Genomic DNA, 22,515 nt, shown 5'->3' with positions numbered 1-22,515 from the left:
GAGGGTCAGCAAGGTGGAGATATTGTTTACTACCTTCACCACCTGGGGGCGGCCCATCAGAGAGTCCAAGACCCAATTGCCCAGAGCGGAGTTGAGGCCCAGGGCCTCCAGCTTGATGATGAGCTTGGAGGGTACTTTGGTGTTAAATGCTGAAGGCCCTAAATAAGATCTGGTGAAACCAATTACCTTCAGAAGTCACATAATTAGTTAAATAAAGTCCACCTATGTGCAATCTAAGTGTCACATGATCTGTCACATGATCTCAGTATATTTACACCTGTGCTGAAAGGCCCCAGAGTCTGCAACATCACTAAGCAAGAGGCACCACCAAGCAAGCGGCACCATGAAGACCAAGGAGCTCTCCAAACAGGTCAGGGACAAAGTGGAGAAATGCAGATCAGGGTCGTGTTATAAAAAAAAAATATCAGAAACTTTGAACATCCCATAGAGCACCATTAAATCCATTATTAAAAAATGGAAAGAATATGGCACCACAACAACCTGCCAAGAGAGGGCCACCCACCAAAACTCACGGACCAGGCAAGGAGGGCATTAATCAGAGAGGCAACAAAGAGACCAAAGATAACCCTGAAGGAGCTGCAAAGCTCCACCGTGGAGATTGGAGTATCTGTCCATAGGACCACTTTAAGCCGTACACTCCACAGAGCTGGGCTTTACAGAAGAGTGTCCAGAAAAAAATCCATTGCTTAAAAAAAAAATGAGCAAACACGTTTGGTGGTCAGATGAGACTAAAATGGAGCATTTTGACCATCAAGGATAACGCTATGTCTGGCGCAAACTCAACACCTCTCATCACCCCGAGGATACCATCCCTCCATGTTTTTAATCGGCAGGGACTGGGAAACTGGTAAGAATTGAAGGAATGATGGATGGTGCTAAATACAGGGAAATTCTTGAGGGAAACCTGTTTCAGTCATCCAGAGATTTGAGCCTGGGACGGAGGTTCACCTTCCAGTAGTACAATGAGCATACTGCTAATGCAATACTTGACTGGTTTAAGGGGAACATTTAAATGTCTTGGAATGGCCTAGTCAAATCCCAGACCTCAATACAATTGAGAATATGTGGTATGATTTAAAGATTGCTGCACATCCGCGGAACCCATCCAGTTTTGGAGCAGTTGAAAGGGAGTGCATAACTGGCGGCAGGCAAGTCAGGTGCAGGAGAGCAAAACTGGGTAATCAACGGAGCAGTTTTATTCATAAAACCACTGGAAACCAGAACAACAAACAAATGGGTACAAAACCCATCGCACACCAGTGAAAACGTGCACATGCACTTACAATAAACAATTCTGGACAAAGACATGGGGGGAACAGAGGGTTACATACACAACATGTAATGAGGGAAATGAGACCAGGTGTGTGGGAAGACAAGACAAAACAAAAGGAAAATGTAAAGTGGATCGATGATGGCTAGAAGACCGGCGAATCTGACCGATAAATTCACTCACAGAGTCAGAGTATACGTCTATGTAATTCTCTGAGGCTGACTGAAACATATCCCAGTCCGCGTGATCAAAACAATCTTGAAGCGTGGATTCCGATTTGTCAGTCTAGCGTTCAATGGTTCTAGTCACTGGTACAGTGGCTCCTCCTTTAAAAGTTGCGAGCTTGCACCGCAGGACTTAGAGGTACCCACGGCTTCTTTGCTTCAGACCACCACAAGGGGGAGTTAAAGCACTCATTATGCATTTGGGTCCCAAGGTTTTTATATAACCAATCATATTGAGTGGTTCCAATGATGAATTTTGACACGAGCCAACCTTGCCTTTGTAGCATTATTCAACAAAGATGGCTGACAAAACATTACGGTGGAACCAGACGTAAGTTGTTACGTCATAACGTTGCAAAAAATGTACAATTGAAAGGAATATGTTAGTTAATGTGGAGACAAACGTTTTGTGCATATTTTTTGTCATAAAGTTAATTTTACAAAAATCGCTATTTAGCAAGATATCTGCCTAGCCAACATTAGCCAGCTAGCTAGTTTTAGGAGAATGAATGTGTAATTCGTGTTGTTTAATGACTCCTGAGAAAACCAGCAAACCAGGCTGTCGTCTTATGAAACAGTGGATGTAAAGTAGTTACTGCAAATTGAATGTACAATTGTGTAAGCTTGCCTTACAATGCAACTGAAGTAACATAGCTAGCTAACTATTTACTTGCTTATAGTATAGTGGAGGATAAAAATAACTGTATGCCTATGGATGTGTAGCTAACTACAGTATGTAGCCGATCTGTGTATGGACCCTAAAACGTTTGGTATGAATATTAGTTCAGAACCTATCTATGAACCTCAGCTATCATAGTTGCTGTATCAACTTCAAGTCTGAATGGCATTAATGAAGCCTATGGATAGAGTAGAATATAATAACTTTATTGTGCCAAGAATGCAAGTCCTATATACACATATACTGTAGTTATTACCATGCATGAGATTCCCACATTGTAGCCTGTACATTGAATATATTCACTGATCATGTACTCTTCCTTGGCAAATAAATGTGCGGTTCAGGTATGAATCTGAGACATTCTTTTGAATTATTTGAATGATGCTGTTTCTGCATGTATGTATTACAATTATACACTTCAACAGTGTTTACCACTCCTGGGACATCAATGATTACACATTGTAACTATGCAAAAGACTAGAAACCTGATTGATTTGTAATTCATATATGCAGAAAAAAAACGATGCATATCTAACTCCCTTCATCTGCATTAATCTGAGGACACAGGATAGTATTTCAATGAGATACTTAATTTCAACCAGTGGAGAATGTGAAACGCTTTATTGAAAGAAGTTAATTTTCCAGGTACATAAATGCATTATAGTTATGATAATTGTAATATTATAAATATGAGTTCAATCTGTACTTCAATGCACATACGTTGTGCATTATAAAACAAGGAAAAAAGACAAGGTGGGGAGAGAAGTGTTGAAGACAGAAAGAGAAAGAGGTAAGAACAGCGGCAGACAGCATATGATTCATGAATTACAGTGCTACCCTAATATTCTCTCAGTTCATCACAATTGCAGTGTCTCCTAACCAGCCTTGGGCCCCCAGTTGGATCGAAAGTTATCCTAAGAGCGGGTGAGGTGGATATGACAGGACTGGCTTCCTCTCTCACATCAAAACATACCTGCAGACAAGAGAGCATGATTAAGCCATGTTTTTTTATTTTTAACATGGGCAGTCATCTTAAATCAGTAGGTGAAATGCAAAACTGACCTTGGATCATTAACTCTGGGACTACTACATCTCTGTCTGTATTTCAATGTAAAGCATCTCTTTAATAATACTTCCGGTTGACCCGACCAAGTGACATCTCACCTATGATCGTGCTGTGCATGTTACGGTTTTCTAGGTGTGAAGGAGAGTCGGACCAAAATGCAGCGTGTAGATTGCGATCCATGTTTAATGAACGAACGTAAAACACGAATCAATAACAAACACTACAAAACAAAGAACTTAACGAAAACCGAAACAGCCTATACTTGTGTAAACTAACACTGAGACAGGAACAACGACACATAGGACAATCACCCACGACAAAATCAAAGAATATGGCTGCCTAAATATGGTTCCCAATCAGAGACAACGATAAACACCTGCCTCTGATTGAGAACCACTCCAGACAGCCATAGACTTTGCTAGATAACCCCACTAGCTACAATCCCAATACATACACACCAAAACCCCAAGACAAAACACACCACAATACAAAAACCCCATGCCACACCCTGGCCTGACCCAATACATGAAGAAAAACACAAAATACTTAGACCAGGGCGTGACAGTGCAGCCAGTTCAAATGCAGGAGGGGTTCACCAAAACAGCTGATATAGCCTAGAGGATTTAGGGAGAAGGGGGAGAGGGGTGAAAGGAAGAAGAGACTGTTATTGTGTGTGTGTGGTCTCAAATGGTGTCCACACTAAGTGGCTACAGAGTATTTTATGCTGAAAAACAGACATGAGGACAAACAATAGAAGATAATGTCAATAGAAGATACTGTATGTGACGCAGACACCTATCGGAGTGTACCTGAAACATTTAAATATAGAGGGCTATGTGTCTCACCACTTGGTTATTGCAAGGCTAACCCCCAGGGAAATCATGACTTGGCAGCAACAGATAGTCCAGAGAAAATGACTGTGTTTATGTGGTGTAAATCTGAAAATTAGCAGCTGACATCTTAAGAGTTTTAAATTAATGCATGTGAGACTTGTTCCATGTACAACAAGACAGGCAGAGATGGTGAAAAAGAACACAGAACAGTTTAAAACTTGTTGGGGATAGGGGGCAGTATTTTCACTTTGGATGAATTGCGTGCCCATAGTGAACTGCATCCTACTCTGTCCTAGATTGCTAATATATGCATATTATTATTACTATTGGATAGAAAACACTCTGAAGTTTCTAAAACTGTTTGAATTATGTCTGTGAGTATAACAGAACTCATAGGGCAGGCAATCTTCCAAACAAGAAGTGAAATTCTGAATGTGGGTCAAATTTGACGTCATCGCCCCTTCCCTTCCAAATAAGATATGGATCTGGTAGCACTTCCTACGCCTTCCACTAGATGTCCTCATTCAGTAGAATGTAGAATGGAGCCTCTGGTGTGAACTCTGACTGAATGGGAGGGGAAATAGTCACTGTCTTAGAAGAATGCAATTTCCCTGTGGCGCATTTGTCTGTGGGTGTCACCATCGTTCCATTTGGCTGCAGATGAAAACGTATGATCCGGTTGGAATGTTATTGGATATATATGAAAATAACATCCTGAAGACTGATTCTCTACTTAGTTTGACCAGTTTATTCGACCTGGAATATTTCTTTTTGAAGTTTTCGTCCCAGTTGTCCTGGACCAGCGTCAGCTTTTGGGCACGTGAGCTGAAAGTGCTAGCAAATGCAGCTAATTGGACACTAGTATTGGACATTATGGAACAAAACAACAATTTATTGTGGAACTAGGACTCCTTGCACTGCATTCTGATGAAAGATCATCAAAGGTAAGGGAATATTTATGATGTAATTTTGTATTTCTGTTGACTCCAACATGGCAGAGAAATATATTTACGTCTGAGCGCTGTCTCAGATTATTGCATGTTAGGCTTTTTTCGGAACGTTTAAAAACAATCTGACACAGCGGTTGCGTTAAGAACCAGTGTATCTTTAATTATATGTAGAACAACAGTTCAGTCAGCCTAAACCTACAGGAAGGAGCTGTTGAAGATGGATGGCTTATCGGTAAATGACTTATGTTTTATTTGCAAAGTTTAATTTGCCATGTTAGACCTCTACTGGGAAACAATATCTAAATGTTGTATTCATAACTGCAGGAGACCGGGGCTACCCATTAAAAACAAGGCTGATGACTCCCCTCACAAACCCCTCAAACCAACAAGAGGCAAAGTACAACCAAGCCCACGCACACACAAGAACAACAGTGGAGTGCACCATAGACCTGCTGAAAGGGCTTTGGCTGTGCTTGTCTGTGACAGGAGGCACACTGCAATACCAGCCTATGAAGGATTGCCTCTGAAATGACATTCCTTAAAATGCCATTTCGTGAATGTAATACAATGTGCAAATTCCTTTTTAGGTTTGCTACATTGTCAAGGCTTGCAGTGTGCTCCACAACATTGCAATCAAAAATGGCATTCCACTGAATGATCCACCCAAACCCGATGAGCCCATGCCTGACAGGGAGTGTCAAGAGTCAATATCATACAACGGTTTTAGGTATCTGTTCTTCAAAATATTGTAATCAAATCGACAAGGAAAAACATTTACATTGCACCATAATTTATTGTCTCACATGTTTGAGACATTCAACAAGTTCTTTCAATGATTGATTTCTCTCTCAGGCCGTTGCATACATCCTCTAGCTGCTGTTTGAGTCCAAGAATTGATGTCTTGATCTCTTCTTGCTGTTTCAGGACTGCGTCAGTCAAAACATGCGGCGCAGCTGAAGCGCTCACCAAAGAGGACACCCTTCTGGTAGGCCTGGGGCTGAGGGGTCAGAGGACACCCTTCTGGTAGGCCTGGGGCTGAGGGGTCAGAGGACACCCTTCTGGTAGGCCTGGGGCTGAGGGGTCAGAGGACACCCTTCTGGTAGGCCTGGGGCTGAGGGGTCAGTGGACACCCTTCTGGTAGGCCTGGGGCTGAGGGGTCAGAGCACACCCTTCTGGTAGGCCTGGGGCTGAGGGGTCAGAGGACACCCTTCTGGGAGGCCTGGGTCTGTCAAGATTTCATGTTTTGTTATTTTATATTCATTTTGTTACATTTGTTCTGTTATATATATATATATAAATATTCTTTCTTGACAATATATATATATATATTGTCAAGAAAACATATTTAGATGTGTTCCATGTCTAAAAATAGTTGCGAAAATAAATCTTGACTTACCATCAGTTGGTGTGTCTGGTATTCCTTCAGGGTCTGGGAGAGGGTCCTCAGTACCAACATCACAAATTATGCCAGAGACTGAGGTCTCTCCAATTATGCTGCCAATGTGCTGGTCCAGAGCAGACAGTGAAGAGTCACTCTGCCCTCCTCCTGTTGCACTTATATATCTTTTGTGGATCATAATTTATGTTTTTTCATATGTTTTCAAATGAAACAATTTATTTTTAATTTCATTAACTGTTCTGCATTCAGATGAGGCAGAATTTACCACAGCTCTAACATGCTCCCAAGCAATATTGTTTATCTTATTTGTCAAGACATTGCTGAGGGCTCCAAAAAGTAGGTCTTGTTTTGCTTCCAATTTGGCGATCAAAAGTTCTATTTCTGCATCCTAAAAGTTTTTTTACTTTGTCTTCTTTGATTTCCCCATGTTGGCGGACAGAAATGAATGACATTTCGTGCAGCTTTAAAGGTTTGTGACCATAAATTCTTTATGTAAATGGGACTTCACGTGCATTAACACAGTGTTTGAGAACGTGTCTGATTTATCAAGGCAGAATACTTAGTCCCATCCAATAATATGGCACACTTAAGCCCTATGCTATCTTCAACAGGTTGTACTGATTCATATCCTAGCACAACTTAATTTCCTTACCATCTTAAATAAGCATGCCCCTTTCAAAAAATGTAGAATTAAGAACAGATATAGCCCTTGGTTCACTCCAAACCTGACTGCCCTTGACCAGCACAAAAACATCCTGTGGTGGACTGCAATAGCATCAAATAGTCCCCACGATATGCAACTGTTCAGGGAAGTCAGGAACCAATACACACAGTCAGTCAAGAAAGCAAACGCTAGCTTTTTCAAACAGAAATGTGCATCCTGCTCTAACTCCAAAACATTTTGGGACACTGTAAAGTCCATGGAGAAGAAGAGCACCTCCTCCCAGCTGCCCACTGCACTGAGGCTAGGTAACACGGTCACCACCGATATATCCATGATAATCGAAAATTTCAATAAGCATTTCTCTGGCCATGCATTCCTCCTGGCTACCCCTTCCCCGGCCAACAGCCCCCAACCCCGCAGCTACTTACCCGAGCCTCCCCAGCTTCTCCAAAATCCCACGTTTTTTGTTTATTAGTTTCACAGCTTTTATGGGAAAACGATAAATTTGGTCCTTAAAACATATACGTTTATCGTACATCAAAAAATAATGAAAATGAAGAGCATTATGGATTTGTCAAAAAGCAGTCTGTGGACTATCGTGGTCCTTATCGCTTCTTGGTGCCACATTACTCGCAATCGATAGTGCACTTGACGTGGTTTTTTGTTGAGGAAAAAAAACTCTCCACTGCCGGTCCTTATGCTTGATTCAAACCGCATGTGACGAAGTGGATGATTATCATAATGTATAGCGGTTAGCCTGCATGTAAGTGTAGCCTACATAAGACTATAATACTGACAGCCAACTGTCCTGCAGACTCGCAAAAAAATATTTAAAATAACTGCAATAACTCGCTATAAACTTCTTCAAAATAACTTCAATACTGCCATCTGTTAACGAGAGTGCAAACTACCAGCTGTACACGTTATAATACTGATCCTTTTCAAGTCAAAAAGGCATACAGTAAAAAATCTTGTAGGCCTACATTTAGATGTTCATGTAATATAGCCTATGTAATATGATTATTACGCAATAGCAGTGTATTTGTGGGCAAGGCTGAAGAAAGAGGTAGCTCCTTATTAAATTAATTTGTAATCTTAATTTGCAAGCGGTTTGCTTACGGTGTCCCTTTTCAACACAACAGTGCTTGACTTGGGCATCACCTACCTGCACCTCTTATAAAATATTAGCTCAAATGTATTGTACAGTTCATGCACCTAAATATAAACAGTTCCGGCAACTATTTTAGTTCAATTTACCCACTGCACACTAACACAATACAAGTAATTCAACATGCCACAATCTGCAACGATTAAGTGGACTAGGCATTTTACACAGAGCAATTTGAGCAGTCAGTAAAATACTCAGTTGCTTTGATGATGAGAACATTCTGTTGGACTTAGGTATGTTAATTAAGGACACTTCTAGCCATGAACAAGTATTTGAAGAAGTTCAACTACTTCAATGATTTTAATTGGCTGATGCACTTGTGACAGGATATAATCAGTGTCACCTGTTGAAGTTAACATGGTACAAGTTAGCTCTATGCTAGCTGATGGAAAGGGAAAGATGGATACCTAGTCAGCTGTACAACTGAATGCATTCAACTGAAATGTGTCTTCCACATTTAACCACTCTGAATCAGAGGGGTTGGGTTGAATGCTATGATTTAGTGTTTGGCACATATGCAAGTAAATCAATGCTTTTCATTGGCTGATATGCATTTTGTGTGTGAGAACCCATTTAACTTTAAACACTTGCTTACATTCGCAAGTATTCAACCGTGTGAATACTTTTTTCATCTTCCAATTGATTGTTTATTGTCTGTGTGTTAATCCCTAAACAAACAACGTAATCATAATCTGGATATTGTTATCTTGTTTTCAGGGAGTTTTGGGATTAGACTCTTGGCATAATCTCACAGACATGTGTCTGCCTTCCTTATCCCTAATGTCCAGAGAGGATTATGGGAATCTGTCTCTCTAGACAATGGAGGGAGTCCAAAAATACAAACAAATACAAAACATAATTATGGCTTAGTCCGATCAGAGCTCATTGTTGGCCCTGGCCCTTGATGGCAGACATTTCACTGAGTGTTTTAATTGGCTGGTACAGTAGGAAGCAGAGTATTTTTAACCACTCTATGTACTTAGAGCTCTACTGTTATCTCACTCAATATGGAAAGAAATGATGCAGAGGACACAATGCAATATGATTGGAAGTTATTACAACAACTCATGCAGATAAATAACCTGAGCATTTTTCTATGGTGATAATCAAATATTATAAACAAACAAACAAACAAACAAACAAATAGAACATGATTATTCTGAAAATCATGCCATGCAAACCAGTTTGCCAGTTGGTGTATTTGTGTAAAGTAGTAAAACAGCCTGCACATAAATCTGAATGGAGCCAAAACAGACCTTGGACACCCCTTTCATTCTCTGCAAACATCAAAGCAGTGACTCGCTCCTGCAGGTTCATGCTCTACAACATCTGTGGAGTACACAGTAAACCAAGAATAGTTTAAATCACAATGTTAACATTTTTGGGGTTAAATGTTAACCCTCGAGTGTTACGCTCCCTGGAATTAGTGTTGATAACTGGAGTTCATTGGGACGGAATACTTTAAACTTTTAACCTGAGAGAATTAGTTAAATCTATGGAGTTAGCCACAGAGGTGGGAGGGGCGTCATTGGCATATTTCCCAGCATGCTCTGTTGCAGGCAGATTTTTAAAAAATAGTTTGTTGTAAAAGTGCTGGACATCTTCCTGCAAGTTGGCTTCCAACATACAGTAGATTGGATATCACATTGCAAATCACTCTAAGATGACACATATTTAATAAGGCTTTGCACCCTAATAACTCTAAGGAAGTTAATTGAAAGAGAAATGTACTCTGCTGGAGTTGATTGTTAATTCAAAACAACACAGAAAAGTGTTGGCAAGAGAGTTGATTAAAAACAACACTGTAAAGAGTAAAATGTCAATTGGAGTTCAATTTAAGCAACTCTGTAACGATCTGAGTGTAATGGGTGAGGAGTCAAGCGCAGGAAGCAGAGAGTTCAGGTGAGTGCTATTTTAATGCACCGACAAACGGCGAACATAAGCCAACCCTCACGAACACACAGGGAGTAATGAACAAACAAATGCCCCCAAACAGGGGGACTTAAACGGTCCAGGGAAAAACCCACAAAATGGGAAAAACACAAAACCCATAGACGTGCACACAAGCACACTAAAACAGATGGTCACAATAATTAATCCCGCACAAGGAACTCTGCGGGCCGGCTGACTAATAAAGCCTACTACCTAATTCAAAACAGGTGCACTCAATCAACACATAAGGAGGGGGAGGAAATAATCAGTAGCAGCTAGTAGGCCGGCGAGCGCCACCCGAACGGGAAGGGGAGTGTCCTTCGGTCGGAGTCGTGACAGTACCCCCCCCTTGACGCGTGGCTCCCGCAGCGCGCCGACACCGGCCTCGAGGTCGACCCGGAGGACGAGGCGCAGGGCGATCCGGATGGAGGCGATGGAAATCCCTCAACATTGACGGATCCAAAATGTCCCTGGTGGGTACCCAGCACCTCTCCTCCGGACCGTACCCCTCCCAGTCCACGAGGTACTGCAGGCCCCTCACCCGGCGTCTCGAGTCCAGAATGGCCCGTATTGTATACGCCGGGGACCCCTCGATGTCCAGAGGGGGAGGAGGGACCTCCAGTACCTCACCGTCCTGTAGGGGACCAGCTACCACCGGCCTGAGGAGAGACACATGAAACGAGGGGTTAATACGATAATAGGAAGGGAGTTGTAATCGATAACACACCTCGTTTATTCTCCTCAGGACTTTGAACGGCCCTACACACTGCGGCCCAAGCTTCCGGCAGGGCACGCGGAGGGGTAGGTTTCGGGTCGAGAGCCAGACCCTGTCCCCTGGTACAAACACGGGGGCCTCACTGCGGTGGCGGTCAGCACTCCATTTCTGCCGTCCACTAGCCTGTTGAAGGGATTCCTGGACGGCCCTCCAGGTCTCTTTGGAGCGCTGCACCCATTCCTCCACCGCAGGAGCCTCGGTCTGGCTCGGATGCCACGGTGCCAGGACCGGCTGGTACCCCAACACACACTGAAAGGGGGACACATTAGTAGAGGAGTGGCGTAGTGAGTTCTGGGCCATTTCAGCCCAGGGGATGTATCTCGCCCACTCCCCTGGCCGGTCCTGGCAGTACGACCGCAGAAACCTACCCACCTCCTGGTTTACTCTCTCCACCTGCCCATTACTTTCGGGGTGATAACCGGAGGTCAGGCTGACCGAGACCCCCAGACGCTCCATGAACGCCCTCCATACTCGGGACGTGAACTGGGGGCCCCGATCAGAAACGATGTCCTCCGGCACCCCGTAGTGCCGGAAGACATGGGTGAATAATGCCTCCGCAGTCTGTAGGGCTGTTGGGATACCGGGCAACGGGAGGAGACGGCAGGACTTAGAGAACCGATCCACAATCACCAGAACCGTGGTGTTGCCCTGAGACGGGGGAAGGTCGGTCAGGAAATCTACGGATAGATGTGACCATGGCCGTTGTGGAACGGGGAGGGGTTGTAACTTCCCTCTAGGAAGGTGCCTAGGAGCCTTACTCTGGGCGCATACCGAACAGGAGGAGACATAAACCTTAACGTCCCTAGCCAAGGTAGGCCACCAATACCTCCCCGAAGGCTCCCACTGTCCTCCTCACCCCAGGGTGACCCGAGGAGGGTAGGACGTGAGCCCACCGAATCAGTTGGTCCCGAACACCAAGCGGCACGTACCTCCGCCCCGCCGGACACTGAGGAGGCGCGGGTTCAGCCCGTAACGCCCGCTCGATGTCCGAGTCCACCTCCCATACCACCGGTGCCATCAGCTTTGAGGCCGGAAGGATGGGAGTAGGTTCGGTGGACCTATCCTCCGTGTCGTAAAGGCGGGACAGTGCGTCCGCCTTCACGGTCTGGGAGCCCGGTCTATATGATAAAGTGAACCGGAATCGAGTGAAAAACATGTCCCACCTTGCCTGCCGTGGGTTCAGTCTCCTAGCTGCCCGAATATACTTCAGATTTTGGTGGTCGGTCCAGATGAGAAAGGGGTGCTTAGCCCCCTCAAGCCAGTGTCTCCACACCTTCAGAGCCCTGACCACCGCTAACAACTCCCGGTCCCCACATCATAGTTACGCTCCGCTGGGCTGAGCTTACTCGAGAAGAAAGCGCAGGGGCGGAGTTTTGGTGGCGTACCCGAGCGCTGTGATAGCACGGCACCCACCCCAGCCTCGGACGCGTCCACCTCCATTATGAATGCTAGAGAGGGGTCCGGATGCGCCAACACGGGTGCATCCGTGAACAGCGCCCTCAACCTGTTGAAAGCTCTGTCCGCCTCTGCTGACCATCGCAACCGCACCGGGCCCCCCTTTAGCAGTGAGGTAATTGGAGCCGCTACCTGGCCAAAACCCCGGATAAACCTCCGGTAGTAGTTAGCAAAACCCAAAAACCGCTGCACCTCTTTTACCGTGGTTGGAGTCGGCCAATTACGCACGGCCTTACTGTGGTCACCCTCCATCTCCACCCCCGAGGTGGAAATGCGATAACCCAGAAAGGAGACGGCTCGTTTGGAGAACACACACTTCTCAGCCTTGACGTATAGGTCATGCTCCAGCACGCCCAATTTTTCAGTTTTTGATTTGTTAAAAAAGTTTGAAATATCCAATAAATGTTGTTCCACTTCATGATTGTGTCCCACTTGTTGATTCTTCACAAAAAAATACAGTTTTATATCTTTATGTTTGAAGCCTGAAATGTGGCAAAAGGTCGCAAAGTTCAAGGGGGCCGAATACTTTCGCAAGGCACTGTACACGGGAGGATCTTGTCAATGATCTCAAGGCAGCTGGGACCATAGTCACCAAGAAAACAATTGGTCACACACTACGCTGTGAAGGACTGAAATCATGCAGCGCCTACAAGGTCACCCTGCTCAAGAAAGCACATATACATGCCCGTTTGAAGTTTCCCAATGAACATCTGAATGATTCAGAGGACTACTGGGTGAAAGTGTTGTGGTCAGATGAGACCAAAATGGAGCTCTTTGGCACCAACTCGACGTGTTTGGAGGAGGAATGCTGCCTATGACGCCACGAACACCATCCCCAATACATGTGTGCCTAGCTTGTAGTGTCATACCCAAGAAGACTCGAGGCTATAATCACTGCCAAAGGTGCTATAACAAAGTACTGAGTAAAGGGTCTGAATACTTATGTAAAAATATCTTTTAGTTATAAAAAATTGAAAAAGCAAAAAAAATTATGTTTTTTTTCCTGTTTCTGCTTTGTCATTATGGGGTATTGTGTGTAGATTGATGACGTTAAAAAAAAAACAATTTAATCAATTTTAGAATAAGGCTGTAACCTAACAAAATGTGGAAAATTTTGAGGGCTCTGTGTAGCCAATATACCACGGCTAAGGGCTGTATTCCGGCACTATTGAATAAGAACAGCTCTTAGCCATGGTATATTGGTCATATACCACACCACATCAGGCTTTTTGCTTAATTATGTTCCAGGCCCCCAACCATCCACTCACGAGGAAATCGGCCAGCAGCTGAATCGAGTTGATGATCCCTGTCATATTATATTGTATGACTGCTATTACATTGGTAGGCCAATGTAATGTCACCTAACTTAAAGTAACATATCATACTAAATGGAAGTTTACGGATTTTAGTAAAATATATATATTTGGTTCTGAGACCAGGTTGTTTTTCCAGTTTCAAGTTTTGGTACATTCACATCACTCTGCATCCCTCTGCTGGTTTACCTCTGAAGCGAAGCAAGGTTGGTCCTGGTTGGTCCCTGGATGGGAGACAAGTTGTAGTTGGATGTGGTTGAATATATGTGAAAAAAACACAATGTGGGGATTTTTTTTCCCCGAGGAAAAAAACGTGAACATTTTACATGTGAAACTTCACACGTGTCTAAAAACAACGTGTCTGACTAGTTCATTTTAAAAGTATGTAAAAAAAATATAAGGAATGTGACATTTTTGCCATGGGATTTGTTCAATAAATAAATATAATTGATTTCTAAAGCCCTTTTTACATCAGCAGTTGTCACAAAGTGCTTATAGAGAAATCGAACCTAAAAACCCAAAGAGCCAGCAAAGCAAATGTAGAAGTCTGAAAACCACATTCTTTTCATGTGTTTTTATTTCCCCGAGGGCTGTTCAGACATTATCATTATTACAAACATCACTGAGCCCTGCCTACTGAATTTTACAATACAACTGGCACGAGGCCCTGCAACACTTCAACTATGTATCTTGGTCATTATCATTCAAACAGTATGTGGGTAATTTCCTAAATGGCTGTTCACTTTTCTAGAGATGAATCTCTAACATTGAGTATGACCCAGTCTTCTCTGCTAATGAGGGCCTGATTTGAGGACACCCAGTTACACCACCCTAGAGGGTATCCCCTAACTGGCCAATACAAATGAACCACAACATCTAGGCACCATACACAGGGTGTCCTATATGAAATAGACTAACACATCACTACATAGCCCGTTGTGCAATTGTATGCTCTGAATTACATGTTCTATATTCATTCAATTATGTAAACTTCTCATTGGTTCTCCTATGAATACATCTACACAAAGTACAAATTATAAACAAGCTTCAAATACAAACTCTCTTTATCCACGCAAATCAACGGATCCCATTTACAATACTCATGCAGCTTTCCTAAATTACAATGCTAATAAGAATATGAATAAGCAAGAGAGATTATGATGCACTATCTGGCTATCTCTATAGCACATCAACGTATCTAATACCACATCTCTAATTGGCTATCACTGTCATTGTACCTCGTTTCAGAATGCCTGGGCAGCATAAATTAACAAGCAAGCGCTGTTACCTAATTGCCTTGATTAGCATAGAACCCTGCTACAAAGCAAAGACAGCAATCAGAGCAGGAAATCAACAGTGATTACCTCTACCCACATGACTGTGAACAGTGACAAACTGCTCTAAATATTCAGTGCAGAATGGGGCAAATCTGGGACTGACACAGCATGTTTTAAAAAGAACAAAATAGGGTTGTGTGTGTGTGTGTGTGTGTATGTTTGTCTAATGGTGTGTCTCTTAGAATATGACACAGACCTCGCTGGAATAGTACTTCATTCCTGTGCCATATCTACAGTCTGTGACTCAAGGTGTCCACTAATCTCCAGCAGGAATGCATTAATTGCTGTTAATGAAAGTTGTGATGAATGCCATGGCGATTGGACCCGAGTAATGCATTATCCCAGAGAGACTGTACTGGTTATTACAGGTTAATCCCCATGGGGCGCACAGGCTTTAATCAAGGAGCTGACAAATCAACACAGTGTCATTAAGCAGGAACAAGGCCTTTTAACACAGCCCTGCTCTGATTGCCTTGGAAATGGACCAAGAGGTGGAGCTGTGTTTTATCCCCCCAGGCTTCCAATGAATGATCCCGTATTGATGACCCTTGTTAAATCCTCGTCAATCAGTGTAGATGAAGGGGAGGAGGCATGTTAAATAAGGATTTTTAAGCCTTGAGACAATTCAGACATTGATTGTTTGTGTGCCATTCAGAGGTTTAATGGGCAAGACAAAGGATTTAAGTGCCTTTGAAGGGGGTGTGGTAGTAGATGCCAGGCACACCAATTTGTGTCAAGAACTGCAACGCTGCGGGGTTTTTCACGCTCAACAGTTTGCTGTGTGTATCCAGAATGGTCCACCAGCCAAAGGACATCCAGCCAACTTGACACAAACTGTAAGAAGCATTGGACTGGAGTCAACATGGGCCAGCATCACTTTCGACACCATGTAGAGTCCATGCCCCGACGAAATTAGTCTGTTCTGAGGGGGGTAAAAAGGGGGGTGAAACTCAATAGGAAGGTGTTCCCAATGTTTGGTGTACTCAGTGTATATGGTAATGTGATTGTTTGGCAATCGTCACAAAATCCTGAACTCGATTAATTAAAGGAAAACTTCAAGATATGTAACTTCCAAAATACTGAAATCATCGCCGCATGATGTATTTATATATAGATGTATTTATATATCTATAACTGCCATCATCATTGCTTCAGTGGCAAATGAGAGAAAGTACAAACATGCTACTGTAAATATACACATTTCTGATATTCTGAAAATATAGCGACCATGTTCTAGGTATGTTTCTGTTTCTATTCCTTTACTTTGGCAGTTACCTGACATTGTGAGACTCGGGTTCTAATCCAGCTGGTTACAATATCACATGTGAAATGGGAAGGGAAAGGGAGATACCTAGTCAGTTGTACAACTGAATGCCTTCAACTGAAATGTGTCTTCCGCATTTAAACCAACCCCTCTGAATAAGAAAGGTGCGGGGGGCTGCCATAATCGACATCTTTGGCGCCCATGGAAAAGTGGGTTAACTGCCTTGCTGAGGGGAAGAATGATAGATTTTTACCTTGTCAGCTCATGGATTCAATCCAGCAAACGTTTGGCTACTGGCCCAATGCTCACACACCAGGACATTTAAATCCTCGACAGGGATCTGTTGACAGGACTATCCCCTAGTGCCACCAACAACTCCTCCCATCCCCTCTCACACTCACCCCTAGTTCCCCTTCTACTGGCTAATACATGTAATTTACAGAAGGCTGTTGTGCTGAGACATGAGGCTTTTGGTCTAGCTGAGGCATAGTAGAGCCTTAACGGATACAGAAGGCTGCATATACTGTACTAAGCTAAATAATCCACCGGTTACGGTCTCTGATTTGGAACAAGAGCAGAATCACCATCACCAACGTTCTGTTGGTAATCACATCATCAGAGACATTCCATTGATCCTGCTGAGGCTGTAAGGCTGCATGCAGCAGGAAGGGAAAGGGAGGTAGAGGAGAAGGATGCAGAAAGTAATGGAAACTGGATGGGTTCATTGTAGCAGGACAAAGTCTTTCATTCTCAAATGCAGATACAGGGATACTGTATAATGAATACAAGTCTGTGTTTGTCTGAATATACATTTGAGCATGCATGAATGTCCCATTGCAGTTCATAAAGTGTGAATCCATGTGTTTCTTCAGTAATTGATTCATTGTCTCTCACGTAGTTCTGGTGTATAAAGACTACAGGATGGAAATGCTGATGAGACAGTATAAAGCAGCCTATCCGTGTGGAAATGGAATGGGAGGGGGGATTACACCGTGATGTTTCCCCTGAATGACGGACTGTTTAACTGCTTTGGCAACCAAGCAGCACTAGCTAGTGTGGCTCAGGCCACACTAGCTAGTGTAGTGGCGGGCTAATTAAGTGTAGAAAGAAGATGAAAGTGCTGATGGTAGAGAGATTTGAGGGTCGACTAACTGACAGCTCCAATCACTTCCACAGACCACAGTATTCAGTGGATAACCACTTTAAAGTGTGTAGACAGGCATCATGGATCACTGGGCAACAAGCAGAACACGTCAAGAATCAATAGATGTCAACAACCAACAAATGACGCCAAGACAAAACATCAAAGCAAACGGCCAAGCATACAGAAAATCAGTTTCAGTTGCCCCCGGTAACAGATCAACCTGCATGCTTCAAGAAGGCATGAAAAGGAAATGCTGACTAAACCTGAACCTCATGTTGTTTATTGGATTACCCATAATATGCTGCTGTGAGAGAGTTGGTTGTCCAGGGAACATTAATACTGAAATGGTGGGATGGCCATTATCTGCATGGCTGTTATTAGAATCCATTGTTGGGTGGCAGCCCTGACAGACAGGTATGTAGCTATATATTATGTCAAGATAGATATTGCCTATTATTTCCTGAAAAAAATATATTTACAATCAAATAATGAAGTAAAGAGCTTCAAGGCAACACTAAAACAAGTGACCATCAATCTGAATACAATTCCATGTGAAAGACTTGATTAGCTTTATCAATGGTGAACAATACATGCTCACTTCCTCTACTACCCAGCAAACATTCCCAGAACATTAGCTAAGATTCCCATTCATTTCTAGTTAGGGTCATATCTAACATTAGGATAACAGCCTAATGTTTTTTTAGGGCAACATATTTTTCCCTTCTTTTAAATGAAATATCCTTCGAATGTTCTAATGTTCACTAAAATGACGTGTACAACATAGGTAACAACGACTACAGAACATGCCCCAAAAGTTCTCATTAACTTTCGAGGTAATGTAATAACACAACAACTGTCTAGTTGTGCTGATGATTATTATAGCCCGACCAATATGGGATTTTTGGCTCTGAAACCGATACCAATTTTAGCTAGGCAAGAGTAAAAAATGACAGATACAGTAGGGAGAACAATTATTTGATACACTGCCAATTTTGTAGGTTTTCCTACTTACAAAGCATAAACAGGTCCGTAATTATCATAGGTACACTTCAACTGTGAGAGACGGAATCTAAAACAAAAATCCAGAAAATCACATTGTATGATTTTTAAGTAATTAATTAGCATTTTATTGCATGACATAAGTATTTGATCACCTACCAACCAGTAACAATTCCATCTCTCTCTTAGTTTAAGAATCCATCTTGTTCTCCACTCATTACCTGTATTAACTGCACCTGTTTGAACTCGTTACCTGTATAAAAGACACCTGTCCACACACAATCAAACAAACAGACTCCAACCTCTCCACAATGGCCAAGACCAGAGAGCTGAGTAAGGAAATCAGGGATAAATTGTAGACCTGCACAAGGCTGGGATGGGCTACAGGACAATAAGCAAGCAGCTTGGTGAGAAGGCAACAACTGTTGGCGCAATTATTAGAAAATGGAAGAAGTTCAAGATGACGGTCAATCTCCCTCGGTCTGAGGCTCCATGCAAGATCTCACCTCGTGGGGCATCAATGATCATGAGGAAGGTGAGGGATCAGCCCAGAACTACACGGCAGGACCTGGTCAATGACCTGAAGAGAGCTGGGACCACCGTCTCAAAGAAAACCATTAGTAACACACTACGCCGTCATGGATTCAAATCCTGCAGCGCACGCAAGGTCCCCCTGCTCAAGCCAGCGCATGTCCAGGCCCATCTGAAGTTTACCAATGACCATCTGGATGATCCAGAGGAGGAATGGGAGAAGGTCATGTAGTCTGATGAGACAAAAATAGAGCTTTTTGGTCTAAACTCCACTCGCCGTGTTTGGAGGAAGAAGAAGGATTGGAGGAAGAAGAAGGAACAACCCCAAGAACACCATCCCAACTGTGAAGCATGGAGGTGGAAACATCATTCTTTGGGGATGCTTTTCTGCAAAGGGGACAGGACGACTGCACCGTAATGAGGGGAGGATGGATGAGCTGACAAGGTACAAATCTGTCGTTCTGCCCCTGAACAGGCAGTTAACCCACTGTTCCCAGGCTGTCATTGAAAATAAGAATATGTTCTTAACTGACTTGCCTGGTTAAATAAAGGTTACAAAATTTTTTTTGAAAATGTGTAAAATATGTCACACAACAAAATGCTGCAGATGTCTCAAGTTAAGAGGGAGCCTGCAATTGGCATGCTGACTGCAGGAATGGTCAACAGAGCTGTTTCCAGAGAACTGAATGTTCATTTCTCGACCATAAGCTGCCTCCAACGTTGTTTTAGAGACCACGTGTAACCACGCCAGCCAAGGACCTCCACCACTGGCCTTTTAACCTGTGGGCTCGTCTGAGACCAGACACCCAGACAGTTGATCTAATTGTGTATTTTCACAATGGAAGAATTTCTGCACAAACTATCAGAAATCGTCTCAGGGAAGCTCATCTGCATGCTCATTGTCCTCACGAGTGTCTTGACCTGACTGCAGTTCGGTGTCATAACCGACTTCAGTGGGCAAATGCTTACCTTCGATGGCCACTAGCACGCTGGAGAAGTGTGATTTTCACGGATGAATCCCGGTTTAAACTGTACCTGGCGTTGTGTAGGCGAGCGGTTTGCTTATGTCCACGTTTTGAACAGAAAGCCCCATGGTGGAGGTGAGGTTATGGTATGGGCAGGCATAAGCTAAGGACAACGAACACAATTTCATCTTATTGATGGCAATTTCAATGCACAGAGATGCCTTGATGAGATCCTGAGGCCCATTGTCATACCATTAATCTGCTGCCATCACCTCATGTTTCAGCATGATAATGCACAGCCCCATGACGCAAGGATCTGTACACAGTTCCTGGAAGCTGAAAATGTCCCAGTTCTTCCATGGCCTGCATACTCACCAAACATGTCACCCATGTTTGCCTTTATATTTTTGTTCAGTGTAGATGACATCGTGATACAGTCTACTCAATGGGGAGAGCATGAATGGCAACAACACCGGGAAACCGTGTTTACATATCTAAGACAAAAATATAAACGCAACATGATTTTACTGAGTTGTTGTTCATATAATGAAATGAGTCAATTGAAATAAATACATTGGGGCCTAACCTATGGATTCCACATAACTGGGCAAGGGTGCAGCCTTGGAAGGCATAGGCCCACCCACTAGGGAGCCAGGTCCAGCCAATCAGAATGAGTTTTTACCCACATAAGGTTTTTATTAGACAAAAATATAACCTCAGCATCTTTGTGCGCATTTTTCTGCGAATGGAACATTTCTGGCATTTTGTATTTCAGCTCATGAAACATTGGACCAACACTTTACATGTTGCGTAATATTTTGTTCAGTGTATTTTTCATTAAACTGTAACAACCTCGGCTCTCAGCTGTGCGACATAAGTCCCTGAAGATGGGACAAAGCGCATGACAAGTTGGCCCTGAGGAAGCCAGCTGTTCTCAACCACTTCATTGCTCCATTCTTCCAAGAATGAAGAGGCAAATACATGCTGCATGCTCTCCTTCCCATACTGTCCTGTTGTGTTTCAACACCTCTTAACCCCCTTCCCTGAATAGAGTTGCCTTGCCCCTGATCAGATTTAGGTTTGTACCTAATCCCAATTTCAACTCAATCACTCTCTCTCCCCTACACCTTAATACACACACAGGCGCACAATACTGTCATTTTAAATTAGTGCTGTAATGACGCTCTTATTTGGTTACATGTGTTAACTGTTGTTACTTTTGTCAATTAGTGTTAATTTGTTGTTCATGTTGTTACCAATTTGAATAAATGCATTTCATGTACAAATGTTTTGCTGTATTTACATTTAGAATATTTCAGGAATCATTTCCCTCGTAAATGTACAGTGTTAGCAGCTTAATATTGTAATTTTGCTTTACAACAGAGATACTGTAATATATTTTTCAGTACAATTTTCTTACTTAAAACATTACATCATCCCTGCTTTAAATTTACACTCGTGTATGTTTAAGAGGTGGGTTTTAGGGTGTGTGTGTGTTCGGGTGTGTGAGATATGAAAGTAGAAGCAACGTAGCAGTGAGTGTCAGATCAGTGTTGTGTTGTCACTAGTTGGCCATTGTGTCCTTTAAGTATACATTTACCCAGAGCAACAATTTCAAGCAAATTATATTACTTTCAGCCCAACATAACTAATTTCAGTCAGCAGCTTGATTTGATCCTCTTGTTTCCGTAGCGGGAAAATGGAAAAATTGTGACACATTGCCGAGTGTAATTTTAGATAAATGGTAGGCTTACAGGCTTATTGTTCTGAGTAAATCAGTGAGGTTCTCTTTAAAATAAGTTTTTGAACAGCCTGGTTCACTGCTACATGTTTCTCTGGAGAGAAGCCTGACGTCAGCTGTTCAATTAATTTAAAATGACAGCTCAATATATTCCTCTCTACCATTGAGATGGTGTGTGTGTGTGTGTGTGTATATACCTCTAACGCGCGTGTGTATGTGTGTGTCAGTAAGAACAAAGATGTGTGTATCAGTAGAAATATTTTGTTATCCCAGTGCATCATTCAGACTACAGAGGCAGAAATATCATCTACAATATTTATTTTCCTCTCAAACACTGTCAGCCGCATCAAAGGTCTGTTAGGTGGTTCAACTAGTTCTAAGCCAACGGCAGACATGTCTATGGAAAAATACATTTCAAACAGTTACATTTGCATAGAAGATAATAATTTGTAGTGCTGTTAAATTGAAAGCCATTAGCTGAAAAGATGACTCCCACTCCGCCAAACTCTTCTCCTGTTTAAATCACTCTACATATTTTTTATTAGAAATAAGGAGATGTTAACACCCATAAATAGATTCATGGCTGGAATTAAATAACTATTAGCGCATAACTTGCAAAAGTAAATTCACACCAGTTCCTTTCATTTTCACTAAAAACCTCAAAATGATTAATTCAATTAAAAATGCAAAAATGTGTTCCTCAAACGTAAAATAAGATTTTTCTTTGATTACAGCTAAAATGTGAATTATATAGCAGAATACTTAATTCATTCTAACGCAGCAAA

General features: G+C 42.7%; 1 protein-coding gene across 3 annotated transcripts in view; it reads right to left on the bottom strand.

The window, feature by feature from the left end:
• Positions 1–3,709: 3,709 nt before the first annotated feature.
• Positions 3,710–22,515, bottom strand: part of LOC112232945 (sterile alpha motif domain-containing protein 5-like) — a 71,817-nt gene continuing 53,011 nt past the window's right edge. For 2 of the 3 annotated variants that reach the window (XR_006083423.1, XR_002950710.2), the window contains one exon: positions 3,747–3,874. Coding sequence is in view for 1 of the 3 variants with exons in the window: in XM_024400284.2 (XP_024256052.2) it covers positions 3,836–3,874 (39 nt within the window). In the remaining 2 variants the exon portion in view is untranslated. Of the gene's footprint in view, positions 3,875–22,515 lie in introns of all 3 variants that reach the window. The other variant, XM_024400284.2, reaches the window with a different exon arrangement.

This window comes from Oncorhynchus tshawytscha, linkage group LG05 (assembly GCF_018296145.1).
Source record: "Oncorhynchus tshawytscha isolate Ot180627B linkage group LG05, Otsh_v2.0, whole genome shotgun sequence".
NCBI classification, from domain to species: domain Eukaryota; kingdom Metazoa; phylum Chordata; class Actinopteri; order Salmoniformes; family Salmonidae; genus Oncorhynchus; species Oncorhynchus tshawytscha.
Note: the sequence above shows the minus strand (reverse complement) of the source record. Positions and strands in the feature narration are given on the sequence as shown.